A 27,001-nucleotide genomic window follows, 5' to 3' on the forward strand; every position below is an offset into this window, starting at 1 on the left:
GTTTGGCTCAATCTAGCTCCATGCATGTTTACACACTTGACTCAAGTCATGGCTCGTCTTCACTTGTTGGGGGTTCATGCTTTGGCTTGCCTTGATGACTTCGTTCTGTCAAAAGATTTAGACTTGTTTGGGACTCTGTCTGCATCACTTTCCCTGCCTTTAAAGGCCTTAACCCAGCTGCAGCACCACTGTGTTTTGGTGTCGAGTCGGCCCCAGGTGACTTCACGGTTGCTCAAGCAATTGTGCTGTAGCCTGAGCTTTTGCCTGCATAATTTTTCCTTTTGCAGAGTGTGGCTTCAGTGGCTGTTTTGGTATCTCCAGAGCAGTCTCTTTCACTGCTTCTGCTGCAACTATTGGGTAAAAGGCTCGGTTGGCCTTTTGCTGGCTGCTGCATTGCCGACTTCCTATTCGGGCTTTGCGAGGTTCACTTTCCTCCACCTTCACTCACCGTCTTGACAGATGCCTCAGCTCTGGGTTGAAGTTTTGTGACCAGCACTCACCAACCCTGCCAGGGTCATTGGTCCCTTCTCCTTTGTCAGGTTCATAGTACTGTTTGGGTGTTTGCAGCTGTGTAGCATGTGCTGTAGTGGGTTTGGATTCCTTCAGGCTCCGTGCTCTGGACTGTTTTCCCTTGGTCCTCTGTCTAAACTGGGGGGTTTTCCTTGGTTTTCTGTCTAAACTGGGGGGTTTTCCTTGGTCCCGGTCTCTTTGGAGCTAAATGCTTTGTGTTGCTTTTCTCCGGGTTCTTGGGGTTTGTTTCCTCGGTTTTCTGTGCTGTTCATGTCCATGTAGTGTCCAACATTCTTGCAGAGGGTCTGTCCCGGTTCCTTCTTGTTTCCATGGCACGGACTGTTGATGTCATCCACCTCCAGTGGTTTTGCTGGACATTTGAGCATCTGGACGTAGACCTCTTCACATTGACATGGAATCACCTCTTTCCCTTGTATGCAGCTGCATTCCCTGATTGCTAGACACTCATGGTGGATGCCTATCAGCTGGACTGGTTGAGGTGAGTATTTCCTGTACCTCTTTTCCCAACCTAGCTCTTGCTCCGGGTTTAGGTTAGGTTGGAGTCCTAACTGAGGAGGAGGATCCTTCTGGCACCTGGTGGCTGGCTCAGATTTGGTTTCAGGTGCTGCTTGCTCAGTGTCTGAGCCTGGCCATTTTTCTGTGGTTCTACCTCAGTCATAAGGTTGGGCCAGTGACATACTTTCTTGGTTCGACATTCTCCTCCGCTCTTTGCGTCTGGAGTTTTTGATGCGTCTTTATCACAGTCTTTATGGCAAGCAGGTGACTTCTTTAATGATGTCCTACCTGCATTCGTCTTATTGGCAACAGTATGAGCTTTCATTGTGTTCCTTTCTCCATTTCCTTTCTCTTCATCATTGTTATTCTATTTCTGTGCAGGTGGTGGTTTCTTTTTGTTTTTTACTTTTTCTTGATTAGCATCTCATGCTGAATACTGTCACCTTATATCACGCAGCACTGATAGAACTGCCACAGCATGCTGGTAGCATACTGCTGCAACAGGTCAATACTGCCTCGGCTTCATTTTGCCAGCTGTCTTTGCACCTTGTTTCACCTCCAGCCTGTTGATGTTCCACCTAAGCATGCTTCTAGACAGTGTTCTTGAATTTCCTTCTCGTTTTATGGTGTCTCCTTCGGTCTGTTTTCCTATAAGTCATTGATTTTGGTTTCTCTTGCCTCCAGTTGTTGGGTTGGGGAGCTTCATGCTTTCTTCCCTGGGGTGGAGTTTTTGTTCTTTTGGTCCTGATGGGTATTTTGTTTGCTCTCAGGTGACTCCCTCATTTCTAGCAAAGAACGAGTAAGTTGGCTCTAGAGGGGTCCTTTGGTCATTAATGCTTAGTTCATTCAGCTGGGGTTGTATCGGCACAGCACTTGTCTGATGGATCGGGGGGGAGGGGAATGTGGGGCAAACAAGCTGGTGTTAGTTACATGAAATTTTGGTTGCGTATTTACATTGTTGGAGGAGTTCTATAACTTTGTTGAGGCTGCAGTCTCCTTTAAAGCCAGTAGTAGTTTGTTTTGTTTCACTGACTTTCTGGGTGCCTAACTCGGTGGTGGCATAAACAAATAATTTATTATATAAATACCACTGCTATCCCTCACCTCTGTGAGGGGGCTAGGTTAGTTCAGGAACTAGGTGAGGGGACCTCTTGGTCCCCAGTAGGCCATAGAATTTTGCAACTGATGGGGCCTAGTAGTATGGCACACTATCAGAGATAGTAACTAGCCACCAGGGCTCAACCAGAAATCAGTGTTTCAATACTGATTTTTAGAGCTGATTTTATGCCATATATATGTACAGTATATGGTAGTAAATTAAATTTAATAGAGTATTTGAACATTTTCAGATCAAAACATCTCTGTACTGGCAACACTGGCTGAACTGGCACAAGCTACATCTAAAGGAACAGAAAGTAATGTAGGTAAGGAGTGATTATTGATTTTAATGTTGCATATTAACCCTTCTACTGTGCGATGCAGTGAGGGATACCTTACCTTAAGATTACAGTACCTTGAGATGATTTCGGGGCTTAGAGTCCCTGCGGCCTGGTCCTCGACCTCTATCAGGGATGTTCTCAACAAATATGCATAAACTGCATGCCATAATCAAGGATGTTTTAAAGCATCGCATAAAAATGTAAAAGTCCTGCCCCATAAACGTGGCAACCATACACTGTCAAAGGGCAATAGTAAACATCTGCTATCTTGAAAATATCATGAGTAGGCTGAATTGGTGGGAAGGCCTTGGTTTGTATCATGGGTAACGCACAACGCTTCACCACCCAACACCACACTGTGGCTTGCTCCAGAAATTTGCCTATGGATGAAGAGATTCAGAAGAAACTGATGAAAACAGATGACGAAAGTGACTTTCATGATTCAGATAAGGATAAAAATTATGGACATGGCTTAGAACAAAGTAATACAAACAGTGATATTGAGGCACATGTGTCTGCCCTGAAGCTGAGGCCTATACCATCACCACTCCCATTGTGGCCCCATTCCACACCACCACTTCCATCGCGAGAAAAGTGCAACATGCACTTAAGGCCATGAAAATGTGAAAGATGACTCATTTTCCAGATTTAGTTACCAGGAATCTAATTGTAGTTTTAGCAATGTTGTGGCTAGCGGCAGCAGTATACGTGATGTTTTTGATGCAGCTCTGCTGTGTCAACTGCTTCCCCAGCCAAATGCCACCGTGTGATGTTGCATGGGGAAACTGAGGGACAAATGCCCTCATCTTTAGCTGTTTGTGCCTGCAATGTACATAGACAGGCTTCATCTCCCTGCCAATGTTTTGTTGGTGCTAGGATTAATGGCTGTGGTGTTGGTGATGCCTCCACCAGAATAGCAAGTATACTCGTGTGGGGAGATGGTGTGCACTTTGTTCCAGAAATCTACATTTGACGATACAGGTATTGGGATTACAGACATTTTCCCTTATACTTATGAAGTCGAGTGAGATGGAGTATTTTACATCATATTGTACTATACTTCGATGAACTACTCATAGAACATATTGTTCAGAAAGTGAACTGAGACGCTGCCAAACTTATTGGAACTGAGGGCATATATGATATTTGGGATTGCAGAACAGGAAGGACACCACTGTAGCTGAACTGTGTGTGTTTCTTGCCTTCTGTATGGTGATGAAATGCATCATCCAGTATTATTCGAACAGAGACTGTTGTCCTGTCACTTATTTTCAAAAAATATATTTCTTGCAACAGGTATCTGTTACTTCTCAAGTGTGTTCATTTTGAGAACAGGGACAAACTGAATGCAGACTGTGGAAGGCGAGGCACATCCTCTATGAATTCAAAGGGAGTTACGGTACAAAGATTTTTATGTACCAGGTCCGAAGCTGGTGATGGATGAATCACTTGTGCTTTTGTGCTTTTCAAAGGATGTCTTATTTTCAAGCAGTACATTCTTCCCAAACACCACAGATTTGGACTTGACTTCTTTGTTCTGTGTAAGTGTGAAACAGAAATGGTGATATATATGATACTTTACTCAGGAACTGATGTAGACATTTCCAATAACAATCCCTACAGATTTTCAGGCAGTGTAATAAAGACCTTCACTACTCTACTGCTGAACAAGGGCCACATTTTATACACAGCCAATCAAGGATGTCTGTGTTTTATTATACCAGTTCCTGGCTAACGAGGTTCCTGCTTGAACATAATACTGTAGTGTGTAGCACAATAAAGTCACATAGGAGGACACTGCCAGTGTTTGACAATAATATTGTAGCAGATGAATGTCAACTAAGAAAAGGTGACAAAATGCTTGCAGTGCATTGGAAAGACAGATGAGAAGTAAATAAGTTGCCAACCATTCACACTGGTAGGTTGGTGAACATTAGTAAGGTCAACAAAGCAACCAAAGAACCAATATATAAACCAGATTGGGTTACGAACTATAACATAAAGATACAATTGATTAATAAGTGTGAGATGATGGTTGGTACTGTGGAGTGTGTATATAAAGCTGTAAGATGAACCAAGAAGTAATTTTACCACCGTATTGATATAGCCATATTAAACAGTTTCAATATGTCTGTGAGGAAATCTCAGCTCAACATTGTCTCATACTCCTCCAAACAGAGTGGCTTTCAAAGAGGGGTTTCAGTTACACAAAATTTAGTATATACCAGCTGCTGGAAAGCATGGAAGAGACCATTGTGAGTGCATTGTTTGTAAGGAGGCCAAAGGCATGAAAAGTAGTCACAACTTGGTGCAAAGAGTGTAGCGCTGCCCTGTGTCATGTGAACGGCTTTCAGTTAGTATCTCTTGAGTCATTGCGTGAGCCATGAGGGTTTCTGCTGTGTCCTCTATTCTGACGTTTTTATGTTTTTTACCAGAAATCTAGTTACAAAGAAACAATACTCCAGATTAGCCAAAGAATTTTGTCTTAAATAGAAATGTCTCTTAGTTTTATTGTGCTATGTTCATTTTTAAGAACTATTAAAAATTAATTTAATTTTGATACTGATTTTACAGACATGTCAAGTGCAACTGCCTTAGAGCTATTGAAGGCTCAGGCTGCTCTGCTGCCAATTGATGACTCTTCAACATTAGTGACATCTGCTGTAGCCCATGGACAAACCCTCCATCTCACTGAAGCTGGACGACAGGCTTTAAAACTTATTAAACAAGTGAGCTGACTAATGTATGACCCTTCTCGTTAAACAATCCATAGATATTCAGTATTAGTAAACATTTCTTTACAATCTGATTGCATTTCACCCTCTAAAACACACCACATTTCATTCCCTCACCCCTTTCACTCATGCCACATCTCATTTACAACTGTACTTCTTCATTACTATACCCATCCCACATACTGTACTTAAACTAGTTGCTTTTCTAAAAAATCTATTTTCTTTTGCCTGTAGCTCCTTTCTACCTATTGGCTACCTGTTGAAGATTCCAGGGATCAGTGTTCCCACAGCCCAGTTTCTGACCAGGCCTCCTGGTTGCTGGTCTGATCAAGCAAGTTATTTGATGCATCTGCGAATAGCCTGACATAAGAGTCACAGCCTGGTTGATCAGGTATCCTTTGAAGGTACTTATTGAGTTCTCTTTTGAACACTGCAAGAGGTCGGCCGGTTGTGCCCCGTATGTGTAGGGAAAAAGAGTGTTGAAAAGTCTTGTGCCTTTGATGTTGATAAAGTTCTCTCTCAGCATGCCTTTTGCACCTCTGCTCTTCAGTGGGGTTATTTTTCACATCCTGCCATTCCTTCTGTTTTCATGTGGTCTTTTTCTGTGTGTAGATTTAGAAACATAAGAATAAAGGCAACTGCAGAAGGCCTATTGGCCCATACAAGGCAGATCCTATTTATAACCACCCAATCCCACTCATCTACATGTCCAACCCATCCTTGAAACAATCAAGGGATTTGGAACCAGTTCTTCTAATATTGTATTTCCATGTGTAAATTATTATGTATCTCTGCCACTTGTGCTCTAGGAAATACAGATTAAAATTTTTTAGGCAGTCCAATAATTTAGATGTTTTGTTGAGTGGCTTCTAGTGGTAAAGGTCTTTGCATGCTCTCCAGGTCAGTAATTTCTCCAACTTTGAATGTGGCTGTTAGTGTGCAACAATATTCCACTCTAGAGAGCACTAATGTCTTGAAAATTATCATCATTAGCATGGCATCTCTTGTTTGGAAGGTTTTTGTTACCCAACCAGGTCACTTTTCTTGAAGTTATGACAGCAACTTTATTGTGTTCTTTAAAAGTGAGGTCTTCTGTCATAATTACTCCTAAATCATTTTCATTGCTTTTTCTTCTTTCAATCAACTTTATACTGACTGTTTATTTTATGTCCAGTATTACTAAGTGGAGTACCTAGCAGTGCCAGGGTTGACCCAAAAAGGTTGCTCCATTTAAGTATTTGGTATTTGGGTTAACCCAAGCATGTATGTCAGTATATGTCACGTGTGTTTCTGTATCACCTAAGTATATATCATATGCATCAGTATATATCGCATGTCAGTATGTATATCATGTGTGACTGTATGTAGCATATCAGTATATATCACATGTCAGCATGCATCACTACTGGTCTGTTGACTGCCTGCACATGCTTGAGCCATGTGATGCAACAAGTAACTGACTCGAAAGGGTGTGTGTAGGGAGGTAGGGGACAGGGTGTCGATGACATCATGAACACATCTTGGCCTATTAAGGGGAAATTACAATGAGTAAATTGTTATTTTAAATTAACAGGCATCACTCAGTATGTAATGTTTTGTGTTATGGTTAAAAGTAATTGTTTTGAATTTTGTTATTTAGTGTGTAAAAGATGGAGTCAATCATGGGAGTGTCAGGAAGTTCAAGGAGTTTCGTTGGCACTGGGGCCCCACTGTACTCATTTCATTAATGCTACTCCCAACCCTCCTTTGTTGGACACACACCCCACAGCAATCATTGTACAATGTTGAGTGAGGGTTTTCCCAAGCATCTGGCCTCCAGCGTCGGACAGACAGACATAGACTTTTTATTTTCTAGTTATAGATATACTGTACCATTAAACTCAAATATTTGATTATTTCTTGCAGGAACTACCATTGTTACCAAGCAACACCCTACCACAGGAACTTACTGAGAACGATAAAGTAATCAAGAAATTTAGGTCTAGTAATACAAATACCAAAGCTGGAGAGGGAGGATCATCACACACATCAGTTGAGCCATCCTCATGCTTACCAGCTTTGTTACGAGCATCAGATGCATCAATTGCAGAAGATGATGAGAGATATGAAGATCAACAAGTAACCCAGGTCATAACACTGAGTCCAGAGCAATATGCTGCTCTCACAGGTAAATAACTATAAAAAAAGAAAAATTATTGACTTTCCCAGTGGCCTTGGGAAATCCATTGAGCACATTTAAAATTAAATTGTGTGGTTCACTTTCATTTTGAGATTTTCTAGTTTTCATTTACAAATAATGGCCTCCTGGAGGCATCTCCGGTTGCAGTGAATCCCTCGCTGCAACGAATTGGGGTTGGTTCCATATAGCTCTTTCGAATCAAGGTTGCACTGTACTCACATTTATATTTAATGTGATGCAATAAGGCACTGACAGATATTGTAGAGTATTTATACACTTCCTAACTGTACAGTACATTGTATTTAATAAATTGTCAATGATATTTCCAGTATTAACTCCTGTACTGTGTTCACCAAACAACCTGTCCTCTTGAATAGTACTGTACATTGCATTTTCACATATAAATCCCCCCCTAAGGAAAAAAAATATACAAAAATTTATATTGGCTCGCAAAATTGACTTGATATCCTGTTTTCTATTTATTAGTTCTTAGTTAGGTTACAGTCGGGCAATGTAGTATGTCAGATTAGTGACTGGAAATGCTTAAGAGGTTAGGCTACACAGATATCTTGTTTAACTGGTGGTGCTCCTACCAGGGAAAGTCGTTTTTAGGTATAGCGAATGATTCAAAACTCTCACGGGAACACTGGGCTCACATCTACTTCCTCAGACCTTCTCCTTCTCTGTGGGTAGTAAGCTTCAGGGAGCCATGAGGGGCTCCTCCCAGAACCCCAGTGTTGAATGTAATGGAATGTCAATTTCTGGGTAAGCCCCCTGAAAGTTATATGTTTCTGTAACTTTGCAAGATTAGAATTATCCAAACTGAAAAGCATCCTTCTTACTACTATTCCATCTACTGCTTTCTCATCATTTGCCAAATAATCTGTCAAGAGGTTAATAAAGTCAAGTCTTATCCTATCGGATAATTAACTATTGCAAGAAGGGTCTGCCGTATTTTCACATATTTTATTCCACTTAAATAAAAATATTGATTAAGAAAATCCGTAGGAGCAGTGACGAGGGTTCGAACCTATGCAGCGGGTGTTCCCACGCATACGTTCTAGAGGACTAGACCATGACATGGTATTAAGATTACAAATTTGTGAATTTTTATGTATATACGATTTTTGCAATCCTTGTACCATGTCGTGGTCTGGTCATCTAGACCACGACGTTTCCACGGGTGTGTGTGGGAACACCCAGCACATACGTTCGAACCCTTATTACTGCTCCTATAGATTTTCACATTGATGCAGTTACATTAGCGTAATTACTTTGTGTAAAAATACTGATTCTTATTATTGTGACATTTCAGGTGGAACTAATGGGCCCATCATTCTACAGGTGTTACCATCAGGTGCAGATGAAGACCACTTTAATGAAATAAACAAGAATCAGAGTCCACCAGCGACAAAGCGCCAGAAAATTATGCAGTTGGTCACAAGAGTGGGTCAGGGAAGTTTGGGGCAAAATCAAGCTTTAGCTAAAGTGTCAGGACAGGTTTGTATTGTAAATTAATCCAGATGTAATGGATAAAGAAGACTAATTACTGCTTGGTCTATTCCAGCATTTTTCATTCTACTTTTCCACTTGTGTTAGAAAGTTACAGTATGTTAATCATTACCCTTTCGACATTTTGTATTTTGGTTACATTTGTCTTTATAAATCAAGATATTTTTGGGGGCACCCCTTTTGGCTTAAACCATCTCAGATGGCTTCAAACTACTAGGTCACATCAGCTGCGGAGTTCTGTTTGACCTATCGGGAACCAGAGCCAGAACCTGGCCCTCCCCTCCCCCCATCACAGAGGTACTGAGAGCAAGTGATTCTCGGCCACTCCACCAGGACAGCACACAGAAAGTCAGCAAACCAATACAGACCACTGCTGGATCCAGAGAGACCAAGGCCTGAAACTGCCAATTGAACTCCACCAAACATTGTAAGCAAATTATCAAATCGTAAAACCAGCATGAGCGCGTTAGTATTACCCCCTCCCCTACCGGTTGGGTGTAATCCCCAGAGTTCCAGGTCTCCTCCCATCCTCCGGGTCAGTTTTGTCATTGATGCGGACACAATTAATTGTTGTCCTCTGTAGGAGTCCTGGGTCATCATCAAGCTGCATGGACCCCATTACTTCTAAGCTAAGTGCCAGCCATTCTTGCTGGGGACATTTCCTTGCCGCTCTTTCATGTTTGTTATATTCATGAGCATGTTTTATATCGATTTATGTTGTGTTAAGCTAGTTCATTAGGATCTTGGAGTTGCATATGCTCAGGGCTAACTTCCCTTTGTGCTTCTTAGCACTGCCTCTTGCTGCACTAATGGAGTTCTCTTCTCTGGTAATGTACTTCTCTTACTTAAGTGTACTTAAAGGATGAGAGCTAAGCTTGTAGAGTGTTCAGCAGTTTGCTCTTTCAAGGCCAGACCACTTGGGCCAGGGCCTTATCTTGGGTGTGTCAGGGGTCTTTTGGCCCCTCTGTCTAGATCCTTGGGTGGAGGAACATTTTTGCTGGTTGGGGCACACAGGGAGGGGTTCATGCTCTTGTTTTACATGGCACACTGAGGTAAGCCTTCATAGCAGCATTAATTGGGCTGTATCATTCTACTTACATTATTCCTGCTGAGCATCCCCAGTGCCTAGGCGACCTGTTCGGTCAGTCCACAAAGACATGAACATGAAGCTTGCCTTCACGTTCCTGTCTTTGTACTAGGTTGGATGCCCCAGATTTGCCCTGTCTTGTTTTTAGGGACCCAGAATTGGAGGTGTTGGTGAATTCTAACTTATACTGAGGTGGAATGATCCAATGATTCTGAAGATCAACGTCCCCACAGTCTGTTCTCTGACCAGGCTTCCTGGTTGGTGCTTCGATCATTCAGACTGTTCAATGTGGCTGCTCGCAGCCAGATGTATTAGTCACATCCTGGTTGATCAGCTATCCTTTGAAGGTGTTTATCAAGTTCTATTTTGAACACTACGAGAGGTTGGCCAGTTATGCCTTGTATATGTAGGGGAGAGTGTCGTAAAGTCTTGGGCCTTTGATGTTAATCGAGTTCTCTCTCTCAGCATGCCTATTGTACCTCTGCTTTTCAATGGGGCTGGTTTGCACATTGTCATGTTTTGCACATTCCTGATTGCCCTAAACGGTCCTGCCTCCTTTATCCCAACTGGACTTCATTCTGTACTTTATTGAGATGTCTTAACCATTTTCTGTTTTAGTTCCAATGTTTGCTTTTAGTTCCAACTCAAGCTTGTTATTAAATGTGTGTCATCCTGGACCACCAATCACAGCCTTAAGTTCTCTACTATGAAAACTTGTTGTATTATTCTTACTAGAAAACATATTGTCTACCAACCACTCTTGCACTTCTGTGGAAGCCAATTTATTTATACAGATTATGTGAAATTTGGAATAGGTCTTTGACAAATGCCCTTCCAGTTTGTCATATGTCTATTACCTACACACCAAACACTACAAGACTTTTATCTTGCTCAAAGTCTTGTCACATATATCTGTGGTGCAGTTAAATTAATACTTCTTCATAGTACTTTCTAAACTGGACTATGGTAGACCTACATACTTATAAACTTCACATTTGACCCTTTGTCATCTATACATCACATGGATTTGCACCCTGGGATGGGAGTCTTTGGTCCTTCCCCAACCCAGAGCCTATATCTAAAAACTGCAGTTCCATCATTAATGATTGCTGCAATTGGCAATTGGCTTTAATATTTTGCTTGGGCCCTATAATGAACCTATTTGCTTATCTTGACTGCTGCCCTCATTGATAACTCTGCACCCTCTTCTTTGCAGATTTTTGCTACACTGGTTTTTGCCTTTTGCTGACTTCTCTCTCTCAGTGTATGTCTGCAATGTGTCCTAATATATTATGTCTATCTTACCCCAATGAAGGGATCTATTTTATATATTAAATTCAGTTGGGAAATGGTCTTAAATGACAAAACTCCCACACGGAATAGCCCAACTAACTGCTGAAGCATACAACATCTGCCTGAAATATATGTCAATGAGTAGGGTAAGAAAGAGGTCTGCTATAAAGAAAATACAGACGACTGTACAAGAGAAGTAAAAAAAATCACAAAATGCTTAAGCAGACACGACTTTCACAACAAAGAAAAATAATCTAAATAGGGAGATCGAAGAAATAGAACAGACACTGGAGCAATCATACCAGTCCGAGGAATTAGAATTGGAACATAAAACTATACAAGAGATAAAAAAAAAAAAAAAAAATTTAAATGAGCAAAATCAAAATAAAAAATCTCCAACAGTATTGGAACTTTACTTACAACTGAAAGATCGTATACAGAAGATAACAAAGAAATTTGTGAAATCGTAAAAGGCCAGTATGAGGCTATGTTTAGCACCCCATAAACAACATGAAAGTTGAAGATCTGAACAGCTTCTTTATGAATGACATCCAAACTCCAGATAATTATAATTGATATAAACATGAACACAGTAGACTTTGAGAGAGAAATTGACAACATGCCTATGCACTCGGGGCCCAGGTCCTGACTCATGGAATTCAATGTTCATTTAGAAATGTAAAGTACAAGAAATGCGAGTGCTCATTGTCATATGCAGAAATAGCTTGCATACAGGGGAGATACCAACAGCACTTAAATCAGCAGATATAGCTCCACTACACAAGGGAGGTAGTAAAGCTTTGGCAAAAAACACTGTAGACCAGTTGCACTAACATCACGTATAATTAAAGTTTTTGAAAGTGTGATTCGGAATCAAATCTCCAGTTTATGGAAAACAATGAACTTCACAACCCAGGCCAACTTGGATTCAGAGCAGGAAGATCCTGTCTTTCACAGTTATTTAACTACTATGACAAAATCACAGAAGCATTAGAAGAAAAACAAAATGCAGATGTTGTATACACAGACTTTGAAAACGCATTTGATAAGTGTGACCATGGAGTGAAAGCCCATAAAATGAGATCAGTAGATCATAATAGGTAAAGTGGGGTGTGGGATTTTAAACTTTGTCAAACAGAATGCAGAGTAAGTCAATCAAATAAGATCAAGTCCAAGTGCAGTGAAAAGCTCTGAACCCTCAGGGCACAGTCCTTGTACTGTGCTCTTTCTCATTTTTATCTCGGATATAGACAAAAATAATAGGCAAAGCTTTGTGTCATCCATTGCAGATCAGAAATCAGCATGAAATTTCCTCTGTAGAAGACACTTAAAACTACAAGCCAATATTAATAAAGTATTTGATTGGGCAATGGAAAGTAACATGATGTTTAATGGTGATAAGAGCCAGGTACAGTACTTAGATATGATGGAAATGAGGGACTTAAATGAAATACAGGGTACAAGACACACTCACTTAATCATTGAAGGAAAGCAACGAGTTAAAAATCTAGGAATAATAATGTCTGACAACCTGACATTTGGTGAACATAACTAAGCAAATATAGTGGCAGCAAGGAAAATGATAGGTTGTATTATGAAAACATTCAAATCCAGAGATCCCACAGCATTGCTAATACAGTATTATTTAAACCACTGATTACCATCTTGGGTACTGCTTAATACTCATTTTCCCTTTCAGGGCAGGGGAGAATTCTGAATAGAAGGAATACAGAGAACCTATACGGCATACATAGACACGATACAACATCTAAATTACTGGGACAGTCTCAGGGCTCCCAAAGTGTACTCTCTGGAAAGGATATGTACACTTTGGGAGTACATCTCCTTTCCAGAGGGGAAAGGAGTACAGACAGTGATCTAAGAACCTATACGGCACACATAGACACGATACAACACCTAAATTATTGGGACCGTCTCAGAGCTTCCAAAGTGTACTCTCTGGAAAGGAGATTAGGGAGGTATCAAATAATATATATATATGGCATATACTAGAAGGCCAGGTCCCAAATTTGCACAGAAGAACAACATACTGGAGTGAAAGATATGGAAGGAAATACAGACTAGAACCAGTGAGAAGTAGAGGTGCCATGGGCACAATCAGAGAGCACTGCTGAACATCAGAGATTCACGGCTGTTCAATAACCTACCAGCAAGCATTAGAAATAGTGCCGGAACAAAGGTGGATGTCTTCAAGAAGCATTTAGATAAGTTTTTTTTTTTTTTTTTTTTTTTTTTTTTTTTTTTTTTTTTTTTTTTTTTTTTTTTTTTTTTTTTTTTGAGATATATACAAGAGTTGTTACATTCTTGTACAGCCACTAGTACGCGTAGCGTTTCGGGCAGGTCCCTGGAATACGATCCCCTGCCGTGAAGAATCGTTGTTACAACCAAGTACACATTTTACTGTTGCGTTAAACAGAGGCTACAGTTAAGGAATTGCGCCCAGTAAATCCTCCCCGGCCAGGATACGAACCCATGACATAGCGCTCGCGGAACGCCAGGCGAGTGTCTTACCACTACACCACGGAGTTCTTGCAAGAAGTGCTGGACCAACTGGATTGTAGTGTATTTGTGGGCCTTCAGGCCGCTCCAAGCAACAGCCTGTTGGACCAAGTTATCACAAGTTCAGCCTGGCCCCAGGCTGAACTTGGGAAGTAGAAGAACTCTTGGAACCCTTTCTGGGTATACAATGAAGTGCCTCTTCATGGTGGATTTCTTTGGTGGCTTCCTGTTCCTCCCCCTTCCCATTTCAGGGAATTTGGGTTTCATCCTAGGTCTGTGCATGTCTAAGTTGGGTTGTTGGCTGGGGCTGCCATTTGGTGGAAGGAAAGTGTAACTAACTAGTGGTGGTAACTGGCTGACAAATGTGTACATAGGTGATAGGATTGCCAATGCTTCTCCATGCAGTTGCTTGTTTTGGGGTGGTCTATCTTTCCTGTGGTTTTCCTCTGTCTTGAGTTGATTTAAGCATCTCTTGAATCCCTGTGACTATTGAGTGAACCAGATTCTGCTTCTAGTCTGCAGTAGGCTTTTTTAACTTGCAATGGTTTGCTGGGACATTTTAGGCTTGGACCTAAACAGATGGCTTACTTCAGGGAGCCACTGAAAGGAACCACCAAAACAGAGGCATTTCATTACATTCATTGGTGGATTTTTACACTCGACTCAAATTTCACTCGTATTAAACACAAATCGACTCGAGTTACCATATGTCTGTATTTTACCAGACATGCCTGGGTTTTTTTTATTCTTAGATCACTGTCTGAGAGGAGTTCTTAAATATTTAAAAAGTCTGGAATTAGCAATTATTATTTTCCTCCCCCAGAAGAGTTCATCACTAGAGAGAGAGTTGTTTATTGGTCCTGGACTCTTCTAGTTTGCGGCAGCATTCACTTTTCATCCCAGACAGGTATGATCATTCTTCCATTGTGCAACATCAGCAATTTAATTACCTTTTCTGGGGGCAGCCCATGTGGCTCCTTGGCTCTCTGAAACTATAATGCTGGTATGGTGCCAAACTACTAGGTGCAATCAGTCATGGAGTTTTTAGGCTTACCGAGTGCCATAAGCCAGAATCTGGCCCTCTCAAAAGAGACACAGAGATCAGTGGCACTATGATAAAATTGTCTGTGCATTTTAATCATGTCTGCCACCACCAGAGAAGCACCCACAAAGTCAGCAAAACAAAATAGACCACTGCTTTTTAGAAGGAAGACCAATGCCTCAAAATCCCTAAAAAAAAAAATCCTCCAACAATATAAACGAATGATTGAAAATTCATGAAGCTAGTGTAAACTTGTTCACTCCACCTCTCCCCACCCATTTGTGTTCGGGGAGAAGGGAGGCAGACCAGGTCAACCAGCTGCTCCACCTTCAGTTCTTTGCTGATGGTAGACAGTATGAGGTGCCCTCTCTGTTGTTCTGACTCCCATGTTCTACTTCAGTTAAGTTGTGGGCTTTTTTCCTTTGTGGCAGTTCCAATGCACGTTTGTGCTGTGTTAGCCAGGTGAATAGGGTGCTTGGAGCTGCGTTTGCACAGGGTTTTCTTCCCTGTGCATTTCGTTTGATATAACATAATATACAGACGGTATGGGTTTCAAACAGGAAGATCCTGTATAACAAAGCTACTTACTTTTTATGATAGCGCCACTGAGATACTACAGGAAAGAGGTGGTTGGGTTGACTGTGTCTAACTGGACCTAAAAAAAGATTTTTAATAGAGTCTCACACAAGAGGTTGTTCTGGAAACTGAAACATACTTGAGGGGTGACAGGGAGATTTCTGACATGGATGAAAAATTTTCTGACAGACAGATGAGGGGCAGTAATCAGAGAAAATATATCTGACTGGATGAGTGTTACTAGTGGAGTACCACAGGGTTCAGTTCTTACATTAGTAATGTTCATTGTCTACATGAACGATCTACCAGAAGGAATACAGAATTACTGTATATGAACATGTTTGCTGATGATGTTAAGATAATAGAGAAGATTGGAGATGCAGACGATTGTAATGCTCTTCAAATTAATCTGAATAAAATAAGTGCTTGGAGTGTCAAGTGGCAAATGGAATCCAATGTGAATAAATGCCATGTTATGGAATGTGAAATTGGAGAAAATAGACCACACACAACTTACAAATAATGTGGAAAGGAATTACAGAACTCTAATAAGGAACGAGACCTAGGGGTGGTTTAGGAGAGTAAGCTGTCGCCAGAGGAACACACAAATAACATTGTGAGAGGAGCGTATGCGTCACTATCCAACTTCAGACTTGATTTTAATTATGTGGATGGATAAATACTAAAGAAACTGTTCATGACTTTTGTGAGACCAAAATTGGAATACGCAGCAGTTGTATGGTGCCCAGATCTCAAGAAGCACAGAAATAAACTGGAAAAGCTGTAACAGCATGCTACAAAATGGTTTCCAGAACTGAAAAACAAGAGTTACGATGAGAGACTGGAGGCGTTAAATATGCCAAAACTAGAAGATAGAAGAAAAAGTGGTTATATGATCACCACTTAAAAATACTAACAGGAATCGACCAAATTGACAGAAGAATTCCTGAAACCTACAATTTCACTGACAAGAGGAGACAGATTCAAGTTAAGGAAATGAAGGTACCAAAAAAATATTAGGAAGTTTATTTTTGCAAACAGTGGTAAACGGTTGGAACAAGCTAAGTGAGAAGGTGTTGGAGGCCAAAACCATCAGTAGTTTCAAAGTGTTATATGGCAGAGTACTGAGAAGACAGACACCACAAGCGTATCTCATCCTGTAACTACATTTAGGTAATTACCAGAAGATTGACAGTTGAGAGGTGGGAACAAAGAGCCGAAGCTCAACCCCTGTAAGCACAACTCTGTGAGTACTGTACTGTTTATACCACGCAACTCACGGTATTCATAAAATAAAAAAATTCTAAAGAATTTTTGTCTTTTTAATATTGTAAAAATGCATTCCCTGATTACTGGAAAAATAGTAAAATAATTATATGTGACTTACTGTGGCTGTGGTGTAACCTGAAATTTTCACAATGATGTCACGATTCACGTGCGCACATCGAGTAATTCCTCTGGTGTGATTGCTCCAATCAAGCCGTCAGGCTGGAGTTGCCATGAATGGACAATAGTCTTTACATATTTATTTCAATGTTTCTGATTTGTTTTTTCTCAGTTTTTTGCAATAATGTTATTCAATAGTGTGTCTTGAGAGAAATTTATATAATAAAATGTGTGGAACATTGGAATGCTCAAATATATTCATGTCACTAAGATGTGTGTATATTATTTGCTTAGAATAATACAACATTCTATTTTTGGTGTTCTTATACTGTATACACACTTTTTGTATTATTATGTACATTTTCATACACGATTATGAACTACTAAGCTGTTCTGGGGAGTGTGGTACTCTCGAAACATGTGGTCAAGCATTCAGACAAACTCTGCATGTTTTGCATGAAATTGTAACTGCAAGCATTGAACATATTATAATTCTCTATATTGTTATTGTTATACCATGATTTTTTCAAGGGCAGTGAGTCAATGGGTTGACAATAATGTTATTTATATCACAGAATGTGTTGATCATGGGTACACAGATATATTCGTGTCACTAAGATATGTTCTATATTATTTGCTAAAGAACAATAAAATATTCTAATTTTGTTATACTGGCTCATGCTCCTAATGTTTCCCAACATCAAGAAAACAATTAATTTAAAGTAGCCTCTCCTAATCTACCAGAGGACCCAAAAGAGAAAATGGGACAGTATGTCACTTTCACAAGCTGCTTCCATTTTCTAGTATGACAATTTTTGGCCTTTTTGCATAGGAGCAAAAAGTGACATTCTTTGTAGGACAGGTTGGCTATATGGTAAACACGCTTTATATATGACTATGTACATTTATATACACGATTATGAACCACTAAGCAGTTCTGGTGTGTGGTAATGAAATTCAAAGACAGCATAGTGCCTCACACTATGGGCAAATTGTGCCAGCAGACAATATAAAAAGCATCACTATATACTACATACATCTCTAATTCTAGGAACAATGTTGCTATTATTATTATTATCAGCAGCATTCTGATGACAATTGTGTGTAATTTGATAAATTTAAATAAAATGTGTGCAATATTGCTACGTATACTCAAAAATATGATGCAAATGTTAGTGACAAGATTATTATATTCTTAGAACAGGAAAACAGTGCTTTTGCTGTTATTAAACTGCGTATACAGTGGCACCTCGATTAAGGAGTTTAATCCGTTCCGACACCGAGCTCGTCATGTGGAAAAGTCGTCTTGCGAAACAACAACAAAACTGTCGTAAAAGGTGTCCGAGAACTAGTGGAAACGCTTGTTAATTGAGGAAGAGCTCGTTAGTAGAGACAAATGTTCTGCGAGTGGCTCGCTCGTTACTGGAAATGCTCGTAGATAGAGCTGCTCGTTAATCGAGGTGCCACTGTACATTATTTATATTGTCACATAATTCCCCAGCATAGCAGAAAAAACTGCCTCTTCCTACTCACCTTTGTTCACCATCACTCTGCATACCATCTATATACAACCAGTATGAAGTTCAATCCAGATGTATGTCTGGAAAGCACACACCTTCCCTGTCACCCTCCACCCAGACCCCAGAGCCCCGGGCAGGTGCAAGACCAGGCCTGCCAACTCATGGTTACCTGTGGGTAACAAGCAGTCTCACTGCCGACTTGTAGTTCCAAGCCTCGGTGACAAAGGATCTGAAAACACCAGCAGGGATATAAGTACTCCTAACCTCACTCACCACGGTAGTCTCTCTTCGGGTGTTCAGGGTACAGCATTACGACCTACGCTCGATACTGGCCTCCCGCTGCCTCGCGTGCAAGTTCTATTGTTTATTTATGTAAATATTCCTTTGGTCTCGCCTATATTGTTGTATTAACATAAGTTTATTCATGTGTAATTATAATTTTTCTTGTGTGCTAGCCAAGTGTATATTATCAAGGGTTTCAGATATATTTCATGCGTTTGTTCATTATTAATATTAGAGTAAATTGTGTTAATTTTTCGTCTGATTATTCTTTCAATCCTGGATAATTTTCACACTGCAAGAGCCAAAGTGTCACTTTTTTTTTAATGTGAGGTGCATCCATGTCATCCACATTACATCTGTCTAGTATAGCCATACTACTGCATCATATCACAATATATATAACTATCTACATTTTTGTGCACCATAGCGAACCACTAAGCTGATCTGTTGGGCCCATACACACGCCATACCATCAACGTGATAGTATGTTCATGCAACATTGCTTGTCTCGACGCCACCTGACTCAACATAATGCCTCCAATATAACACTCCTATCGCTAACTCTAGACACAGTGTTGCTTTTTATTATCAGCATCTTGATGAGTAGATCATGAATATGATTTATTTTGTCACAAGTTTATTTTCTACAGTAGCATGAGGTCATTTCATGATGTGTAGATGCACCAAACAATGGCAGTGTGCAGTGCTTGTCTGCATCATGCTGTGAACATTATAAACAGCATTGTGTTCACTGATGCCTGAACACTAAACATACTGTAGCCTTTATTACAAACAGGATCTTGTATGTTACTATCATCACAAAATAATAGTATTTACTGAACAAATCCACAAGAGCCGTGATGAGGGGTACGAACCTACGTCCAAGATGAACCCAGACACGCCTTAGTTGACTGTGCCACGACAGGGTAAAAGAATTGCAACTTTTTTGAACATTGAAAAGAACATAGGGGAGCTTCATGCTCTTCTTCGGCACTGGAGGTTTTGTTCTTTTGGGCCTGGAAGATGTTTTGTTTGTTTCCAGTTGGCTCATCCTTTTTTTGGCAAAGAATGAGTCTGTTGGCTTCCTGAAAGGTTCCTTGGTTGTGTATGCTTGTTTAGTTCAACCGAGGGGTGCATCACATGCTTTGTTCTGTGCGGCTCTTCGTCACTATCTTTGTGTGATTGGTTCCACTTCTGTGAATGTGTTGTGGGTTGATCCGGTTTCCCTTGTTCCGTGTTCCAGGGCTCGTCATCTTCAATGTAATAAAGTCTAGCCAGTCTGCAGTCTACCCTCATGTTCACAATGTTTGTACATATGCCACTCTCTCGGCTGTTTTTGCTAATACTGTATGTCATGGGCTGGTATTCAGACACAGGGAATGTTTTGGAGGTCAAACAGGGGTCATGGCAGCCAGGTATCTCTTAACGTCTCTCTATTTCCATTCCATTGATACCTGTAGTTCTCCATCCTCCCTGATAATTGCCCATGTTCTTCCTTCTCCATAGGTAGTTAGGTTCAGAAAGCCACAAGGGGCATCCTGAAAACCAGTGTTGAATGTAATGAAATACCCACTTCTGGGTGAGCCCCAGTGGTTCCCTGACACCCTCCATCCTCCAGGAAGTCGAGGGTGTTTCCATCATCATAGAACTGAGGGTGGAGCAGCTAGATGACCTGGGCTGCCTTCCTCCTTCCATAAACAAGGGGCAAGGTGGGGCAAGCAAGCTAACACTAGTTTTGCAACTTTTTTATCATTTGTTTATATTGTTGGGGACTTCATTTCACGGTTTTGGAGGCTACACACTCGCTTCTAACCAAGCCAAATCTGTTTTGTTTTGTTTTGTTATTTTTCTGGGTAATGACAGACATGAATAAAGTCATGGAAGTTTAATCATAATGGCCATCACTTCCTTTACCTTTCTGAGGGGATCAGGTTGTGGCTCAAGGTACCTGGTAGGTGAAATAGAACTCTGTATCTGATGGCACCTAGTAGTTTGCACTATATCAGATGGAGTAGCTTCAGGGAGCCACCGGGGATCACCCAGAAATGGGCATTTCAGTACATTCAACAGTGGTTTTGTTAGCAGGGGATGTATGGGTGATGGGTGATACAATGAAGAAGTGTATGAGAGATGTAATATGAGTGAAAGGAGCAAGAGAATATAAATGTTGAGTAGATGAAGCACAATACACTAATTGATATAAACATATCAAAGGATATACAAGGGACCAAATGATAGAGGTCAGCAAGGAGTTTAGAGTAAGACTGGGTTTAACTGTTTTAGGGCCCTAGGCCAAAACAGCTAAATGGGTAGTTTTGTCAGTCTGGTCAGTGTGGCTATTCAAAGGCTAAACACATACATGTAGACAGCTCATATCATAATATGTAAGGATTAATGATCAAAGTTATACTATGCATAGTTTTCCAAGGAATATATTGAAGCTGTATAACAATAAAGTGCTTATGTAAGTTTTAATTCCTTTTTCCAGAAAAAACAGTATATATATATATATATTGAAATAATTCACAATATTTATCATGGTTATATTATGCATACTGCTTAGTTTTCCATATGAATACCTAAAGGCCAATATTTAAAAAATAATCAGGGAGTGTTACCAATTAATTGGCTGCTCCAAGTATTATTTGTTATTTGTCCATTTTTATTGTACAAAAAAAAAGTGCTGGTGGTCCACTGTTGGGCCCTAGGCCATGGCCTACCTGGCCTATTGGATAATTTGGTCTGGTTACTGGTCATACAACTTGAAAGAGTGAACAGTTGGGTGTGGTGAGAGAGCCTCTTGAAGTAATTTCTGCTGCTTTCTCCCCCTGATGTGAAGCTTCAGGGAGTGAGTAGTGCATTGAGGTTGTATTGATGTATAACATTTATTGCTGGAATATTAATTTGTTTCTGTCATTTTAGAAGAATAGTTTCAAATAATAATTTTTTCCATTTTTTACAGGTGCTGAGTGTAGACATTCCAAGTGTGAATCATCTATGAGAAAAGTACTGGCATGCCTTATGTAAAAAGGCAATTAAGTTCCTGGAAAAAGACTTGTTATATTTAAATGCATTATATAAACAGAGTAACAAATGGGGAAAATAGGGTTACATTCCCAGTGATGGCAAAGTTGAACATTACGTGCATACTTATCTCAGATTGAAATTGAGTGTGTGTGTGTGTGTGTGTGTGTGTGTGTGTGTGTGTGTGTGTGTGTGTGTGTGTGTGTGTGTGTGTGTGTGTGTGTGTGTGTGTGTGTGTGTGTAATTACCTAAGTGTAGTTACAGATGAGAGCTATGCTCATGGTGTCCCGTCTTCCCAGCACTGTCATATAACTTTTTGAAATTACTGACGGTTTTGGCCTCCTCCACCTTCTCACCTAACTTGTTCCAACCGTCCACCACTCTGTGAAAGTGAATTTTCTTTTATTTCTTTGGCAGCTTTGTTTAGTTAGTTTAAATCTATGACCTCTTGTTCTTGAAGTTCCAAGTATCAGGAATTCTTCCCTATCAATTTTATCAATTCCTATTACTATTTTGTATATAGTGATCATATTGCCTCTTTTTTTTTCTTCTTTCTTCTAGTTTTTGCATGTTTAATGCCTCTAACCTCTCCTCATAGCTCTTGTCCTTCAGTTCTGGGAGCCACTTGGTGGCATGTCTTTGCACCTTTTCCAGTTTGTTGATGTGCTTCTTAAGATACGGGCACCATACAACCACTGAATATTCCAGCTTTGGTCTAACAAAAGTTGTGAACAATTTCTTTAGCATTTCTCCAAATTCTTCAAATTCATCACTTCATTTTCCATACCTCATTTTCATTCACTGGTTCCATGATTTGTCCCTCTTGAATCTTTGTCTTGTCTGTTAATTCAGTAATTTTTGTACCTTGCTGTAGAAAACCTCCTTTTAAAGTGTGAAACTCACTCCTGAGAGCTCCATTTTCTTCTAATTTAAGTAGTTTTACTAAATACTTCTTTAACATATCCTCATTTATCTCTAACCTACCTAGAAAACCACATTCCTGTATTCACTAGTTCCTTGATTTAGTCCTCTTGAATCTTTGCCTTGTCTGTTAATTCAGTAATTTTTTTACCTTGCTGTAGAAAACCTTCTTTTAAAGTGTGAAACTCACTCCTGAGAGCTCCATTTTCTTCTAATTTAAGTAGTTTTACTAAATACTTCTTTAACATATCCTCATTTATCTCTAACCTACCTAGAAAACCACCTTCCTGTATTTGTTTCTGAGTAAAACCTTTGAAGTCTGTCTCATTGCTCTCTCTACTGACGATCCTGACCCATCCAATCCTGCCCCATCCGCCATCTTTGTTTTGATTTCGTCAGCTCTGGTTCAGAGATCCTTGGACAAATATTTTTTCCAGATTTATATATATTTTTCACAACAATCGCCACTGTCCACCTTTTATCAATGATATCGGTATATTGATGGTATTGGGAACACCGCTTCCATAGCCCTCCCCAGCACTATCATTCAGATATGATGCAAAGATCCTGGAGTTCTCAAGCTGTGTCATGATGATGTAGTGACACCATCACCATCCAATGGAGTGTGTGTGTGTGTCTGTGTGTATTTACTATTTATGTCTGCAGAATCGAGCTATAAGCTCTTGGACCCCGCCTTTTTAACCAATCTATTTTTCCTCTAATATGTCTACTATATATATCTTTCTCTCTTTAGCACATGTGCACACATTCCCAGGAAGCAGCCCTTAGCAGCTGTCTAACTCCCAGGTACCTATTTACTGTTAGGTGAACAGGTGCATCAGGGTGAAAGAAATTCTGCTTATTTGTTTCCGCCTCCACTGGGAATCGAACCCAGGCCATTAGGACTACGACTACCAAGTGCTATCCACTTAGCGAGGTGTATGTGTGTGTGTGTGTGTGTGTGTGTGAGTGGCAGAAACAGCAATGTGTGGATGGGACCAAGTGCTGCAGGTTGTAGTGAATGATGTATGTGGGTGGTAGTAAGTTTTTTGATAAGTGGGTGGTAGCCCGGGTGAGTGTACTTACCTATTTGTGCTTGCAACATCAAGCTCTAGCTCTTGGAACACCACTTTTCTAGCCGCTGGATGTTTAATGCAATGATTCCTGACCTGATCATGCCATGAATGTGTTACTTAACAGTAGCACACTCAGCTTAAATAAGTAGTCACTAAATTATTACCACATTACAACAAAAAACTAGCATGGAATGTAATGAAATGCCAATTTCTGAGTGAACCCTGGCGGCTCCCTGAAGCTATGCACTGAGATGGTTCCCATCTACCTGGTCACATCAGCTATGGAGTTCTTAAGGCCTACTACTAATTTGGGGGAGGAAAGGAGGAGGTGACTGCTCACCACCTTAAGTCAACTCTGGAACACACTCACAAACAACTAACCCCCCTCCCTGGTTGAGAGGGAGGAGGGGATCGGGATCTCATTTCATTCAATGCTTGTTTTCTGGGAGTAGCCCCCTTGTGGCTACCTGAAGCTAACTACCCAGGAAAAAACACATGGGAACTTATCAGGAAATTGGGAAAACTGCAAAATTCAGGATGAAGAAAAGCCCCCCAGAAGAGAGACTTGACCCAAGGCCATACCAGGGTGCTGTTGCCCGGGAACATTCACCAAATACCATGTCGCCAGAACCCTGTTAGACTTCCAAAACCCACTCCTGAATATCGACCCAAGGCATATTAGTAAACAGTCGTGAGAATGGCATACTTCTGAATGTAGGCATGAGGGTAAACCACAGGCGGGCTAGACTTAAAAATACAGCAGACAACCTGAGAAATACGACCCTTGGGACAGGGAACACAGGAATACATATCCCAGAGGTCCAGGAAAATTATCCAAACATCCACCTCTAGTATGAGGCAAACCTAGGCCAATGTGGAACGAGGGGCAAAAATTAAACTGGTTCAGCCTTGACAAGTCATGGACAAAATGAATGTCTGGAGAGTCCCGCTTCGGGACTGGGTAGAAGTGGAAACCCTACCAAAGCAACATAGTCATTTCGACCATGCCAGAAGCCACCCACTCTGAGATGACCTGAAAGACCTGAACCCTCAGAATGGGAAGTAACCAACAAACTTCATCACAGTCTATGAGGAAACAACCCAAAAAACTTACAAATTGTGAGACCAGTAGCTGGTAAACCTTGCAAGGTGCCCACCTCTACCCCTACACTCCATCAAAAGGGCTCGCACAAACCACAAGAAACAGATACCTTCCATGAACAGCAAGCACAGTGCCGACCAGACAGAAGAGGATCCGCTAAGGGAAATGTATGAGACCTGGACTCTGGCTCCACAAAGGACCTACTTTGACCCGCATTAGATGTTGCCTTGTGCCCCAGCACTACCAGACCACCTGAAAGGTTGAAAACAAGACCGCCTGGGAATAAAGAAAGTCTAAAATAGGACTCCAAGCAGCAGCTCCCAAAGAGAGAAACTCAAAGACCACATCCTCAGGACCCATGTTGAATGCAAAATTAGGGACCAACACAGCCTGCCAACATGTGCAAGAGGATAGAGAAGAATGTGGCTATTACCTCCTGGAGCATGGGAATATGCAATTTGGGGGAGTGCAGCCAGCACGGCAGTTGAGGCCAAAAGCCTCACATTTGACCCACCCTTTGAGCACATTAACGTCCTCCTAGAGTCGATCAGGATGCAGCTGAAAGAGGCCCAGAAAACATAACAGAACCCAAATAAATTTCAGGTACTCAGGTACGGTAAAAATGAGGATCTTAAACATAATACAGGGTACAAAACACAATCAAATCTAGTACATAGTAGGTTTGTTTACTAATCTAGTAGTGGTTTCCATAGTAGGAAAGCACCATGTAAAGGATTTGGGAATAATGATGTCTGACGACCTAATGTTTAGGGAGCAAAACCAAGCAAATATTGCATCAGCTAGAAAAATGATAGGATGGATTACGAGAACTTTTCAATTAAGGGATCCCCTCACAATGATTGTTTTATCCAAATCATGTCTGCTGTCCCGTCTTGAGTACTGCTCAGTACTCACTTTCCCCTTCAAAGCAGGCGAGATTGCTAAAATAGAGGGAATACAGAGAACATATGCTGTACAGCATACATAGATGCAATAAAGCACATAAATTATTGGGATTGTCTCAAAGCTCTCCAAATGTACTCATTAAAAAAGCGACAAGAGAGAGAGAACAAATAATATACTGTACACATGGAAAATACTGGAAGGGTCAGGTCCCAAATCTACACAGTAAAATAACAACATACTGGAGTGAACAGTATGGAAGAAAATGCAGAATAGAATCAGTGAAGAGCAGAGGTGCCTTAGGCACAATCAGAGAATACTGTATAAACATCAGACGTCCTCGGTTGTTCAACATACTCCCAGCAAGTATAAGAAATATTGCCAGAACAACCATGGACATCTTCAAGAGAAAACTAGATAGTTTTCTTCAAGAAGTGCTGGACCAACCGGGCTGTGATGGATATGTGGGCCTGCGGGGTCATTCCAAGCAACAGCCTATTGGATCAACCTCTCACAGGTCAAGTCTAGTCTCAGGCTTAGGGAGTAGAAGAACTCCCAGAACCCCATCAAGCAGGTATCAAATGCAAGTGGGCACGAAAGTCGTCTGTCACACGTGCCACCAACAACAATGGGACGTTGACATGAAACTGCACGAGACCCCACATTCAGAGAAAGAGCAGAAGCAGACAGGCAGTCTTTGATGGGCACAAGACCCCCAGAAACACCTGCAACACAGTCAACACCCGACACCTCTGAAGTGTGCAGATATGACAAAAGCTACACCAAGCACCAAGCATGGGGCAGCAGACTAGCTGCACCAAGCATTCACTTCCTGACTTCCTAGATGCCTTCCCCAATGAGGTGGCAAAATGTCACTGCTCCCTGCACCACTGAGAGGGCCAGATTCTGGAGCTGGTTTCCGATAGGCATAAAGAGCTTTCGTGGCATATGCCACCTGGTAGATGGGAACGATCTCGGTACAATACAGGTATATAGCTTCAAGGAGCCACAAGGGGCTCTCTAAGAAACAAACTGTTTAAGCAAGCATTATATAAAGGTCAGTTGTAGTATAAATCAGTCTTGATTGTGAATATAAATTTTACTTAGCAGTATTGTATAGTATTCATTAATCCAACATGCCTTTACCTGCTGTGCAGCAGGCCGATAAACTTTGTGATAAAATACAATTATTAAATATTATGAATGTTAAATTATCTATGTATTTTAAGTGATTAATTTCATATGATATACATACATATATATATATATATATATATATATATATATATATATATATATATATATATATATATATATATATATATATATATATATATATATATATATAATACATACATACATACATACATACATACAT

At 40.6% G+C, this 27,001-nt stretch overlaps 1 protein-coding gene across 3 annotated transcripts in view; it reads left to right on the plus strand.

The window, feature by feature from the left end:
- Atac3 (Ada2a-containing complex component 3) overlaps positions 1-22,060 on the plus strand; it is a 49,225-nt gene extending 27,165 nt beyond the window's left edge. The window contains exons 10-15 of one of the 3 annotated variants that reach the window (XM_045753811.2): positions 2,376-2,450; positions 5,040-5,194; positions 7,106-7,367; positions 8,695-8,879; positions 14,618-14,698; positions 21,560-22,060. In XM_045753811.2, the coding sequence (XP_045609767.2) occupies positions 2,376-2,450; positions 5,040-5,194; positions 7,106-7,367; positions 8,695-8,879; positions 14,618-14,665 (725 nt within the window). In that variant the 3' untranslated portion in view covers positions 14,666-14,698; positions 21,560-22,060. Of the gene's footprint in view, positions 1-2,375; positions 2,451-5,039; positions 5,195-7,105; positions 7,368-8,694; positions 8,880-14,614; positions 14,699-21,559 lie in introns of all 3 variants that reach the window. The other 2 variants (XM_045753810.2, XM_045753812.2) reach the window with 2 other exon arrangements.
- The last annotated feature ends 4,941 nt before the right edge of the window (positions 22,061-27,001 follow it).

The sequence above is a fragment of the Procambarus clarkii genome, chromosome 33 (assembly GCF_040958095.1).
Source record: "Procambarus clarkii isolate CNS0578487 chromosome 33, FALCON_Pclarkii_2.0, whole genome shotgun sequence".
Lineage (NCBI taxonomy): Eukaryota > Metazoa > Arthropoda > Malacostraca > Decapoda > Cambaridae > Procambarus > Procambarus clarkii.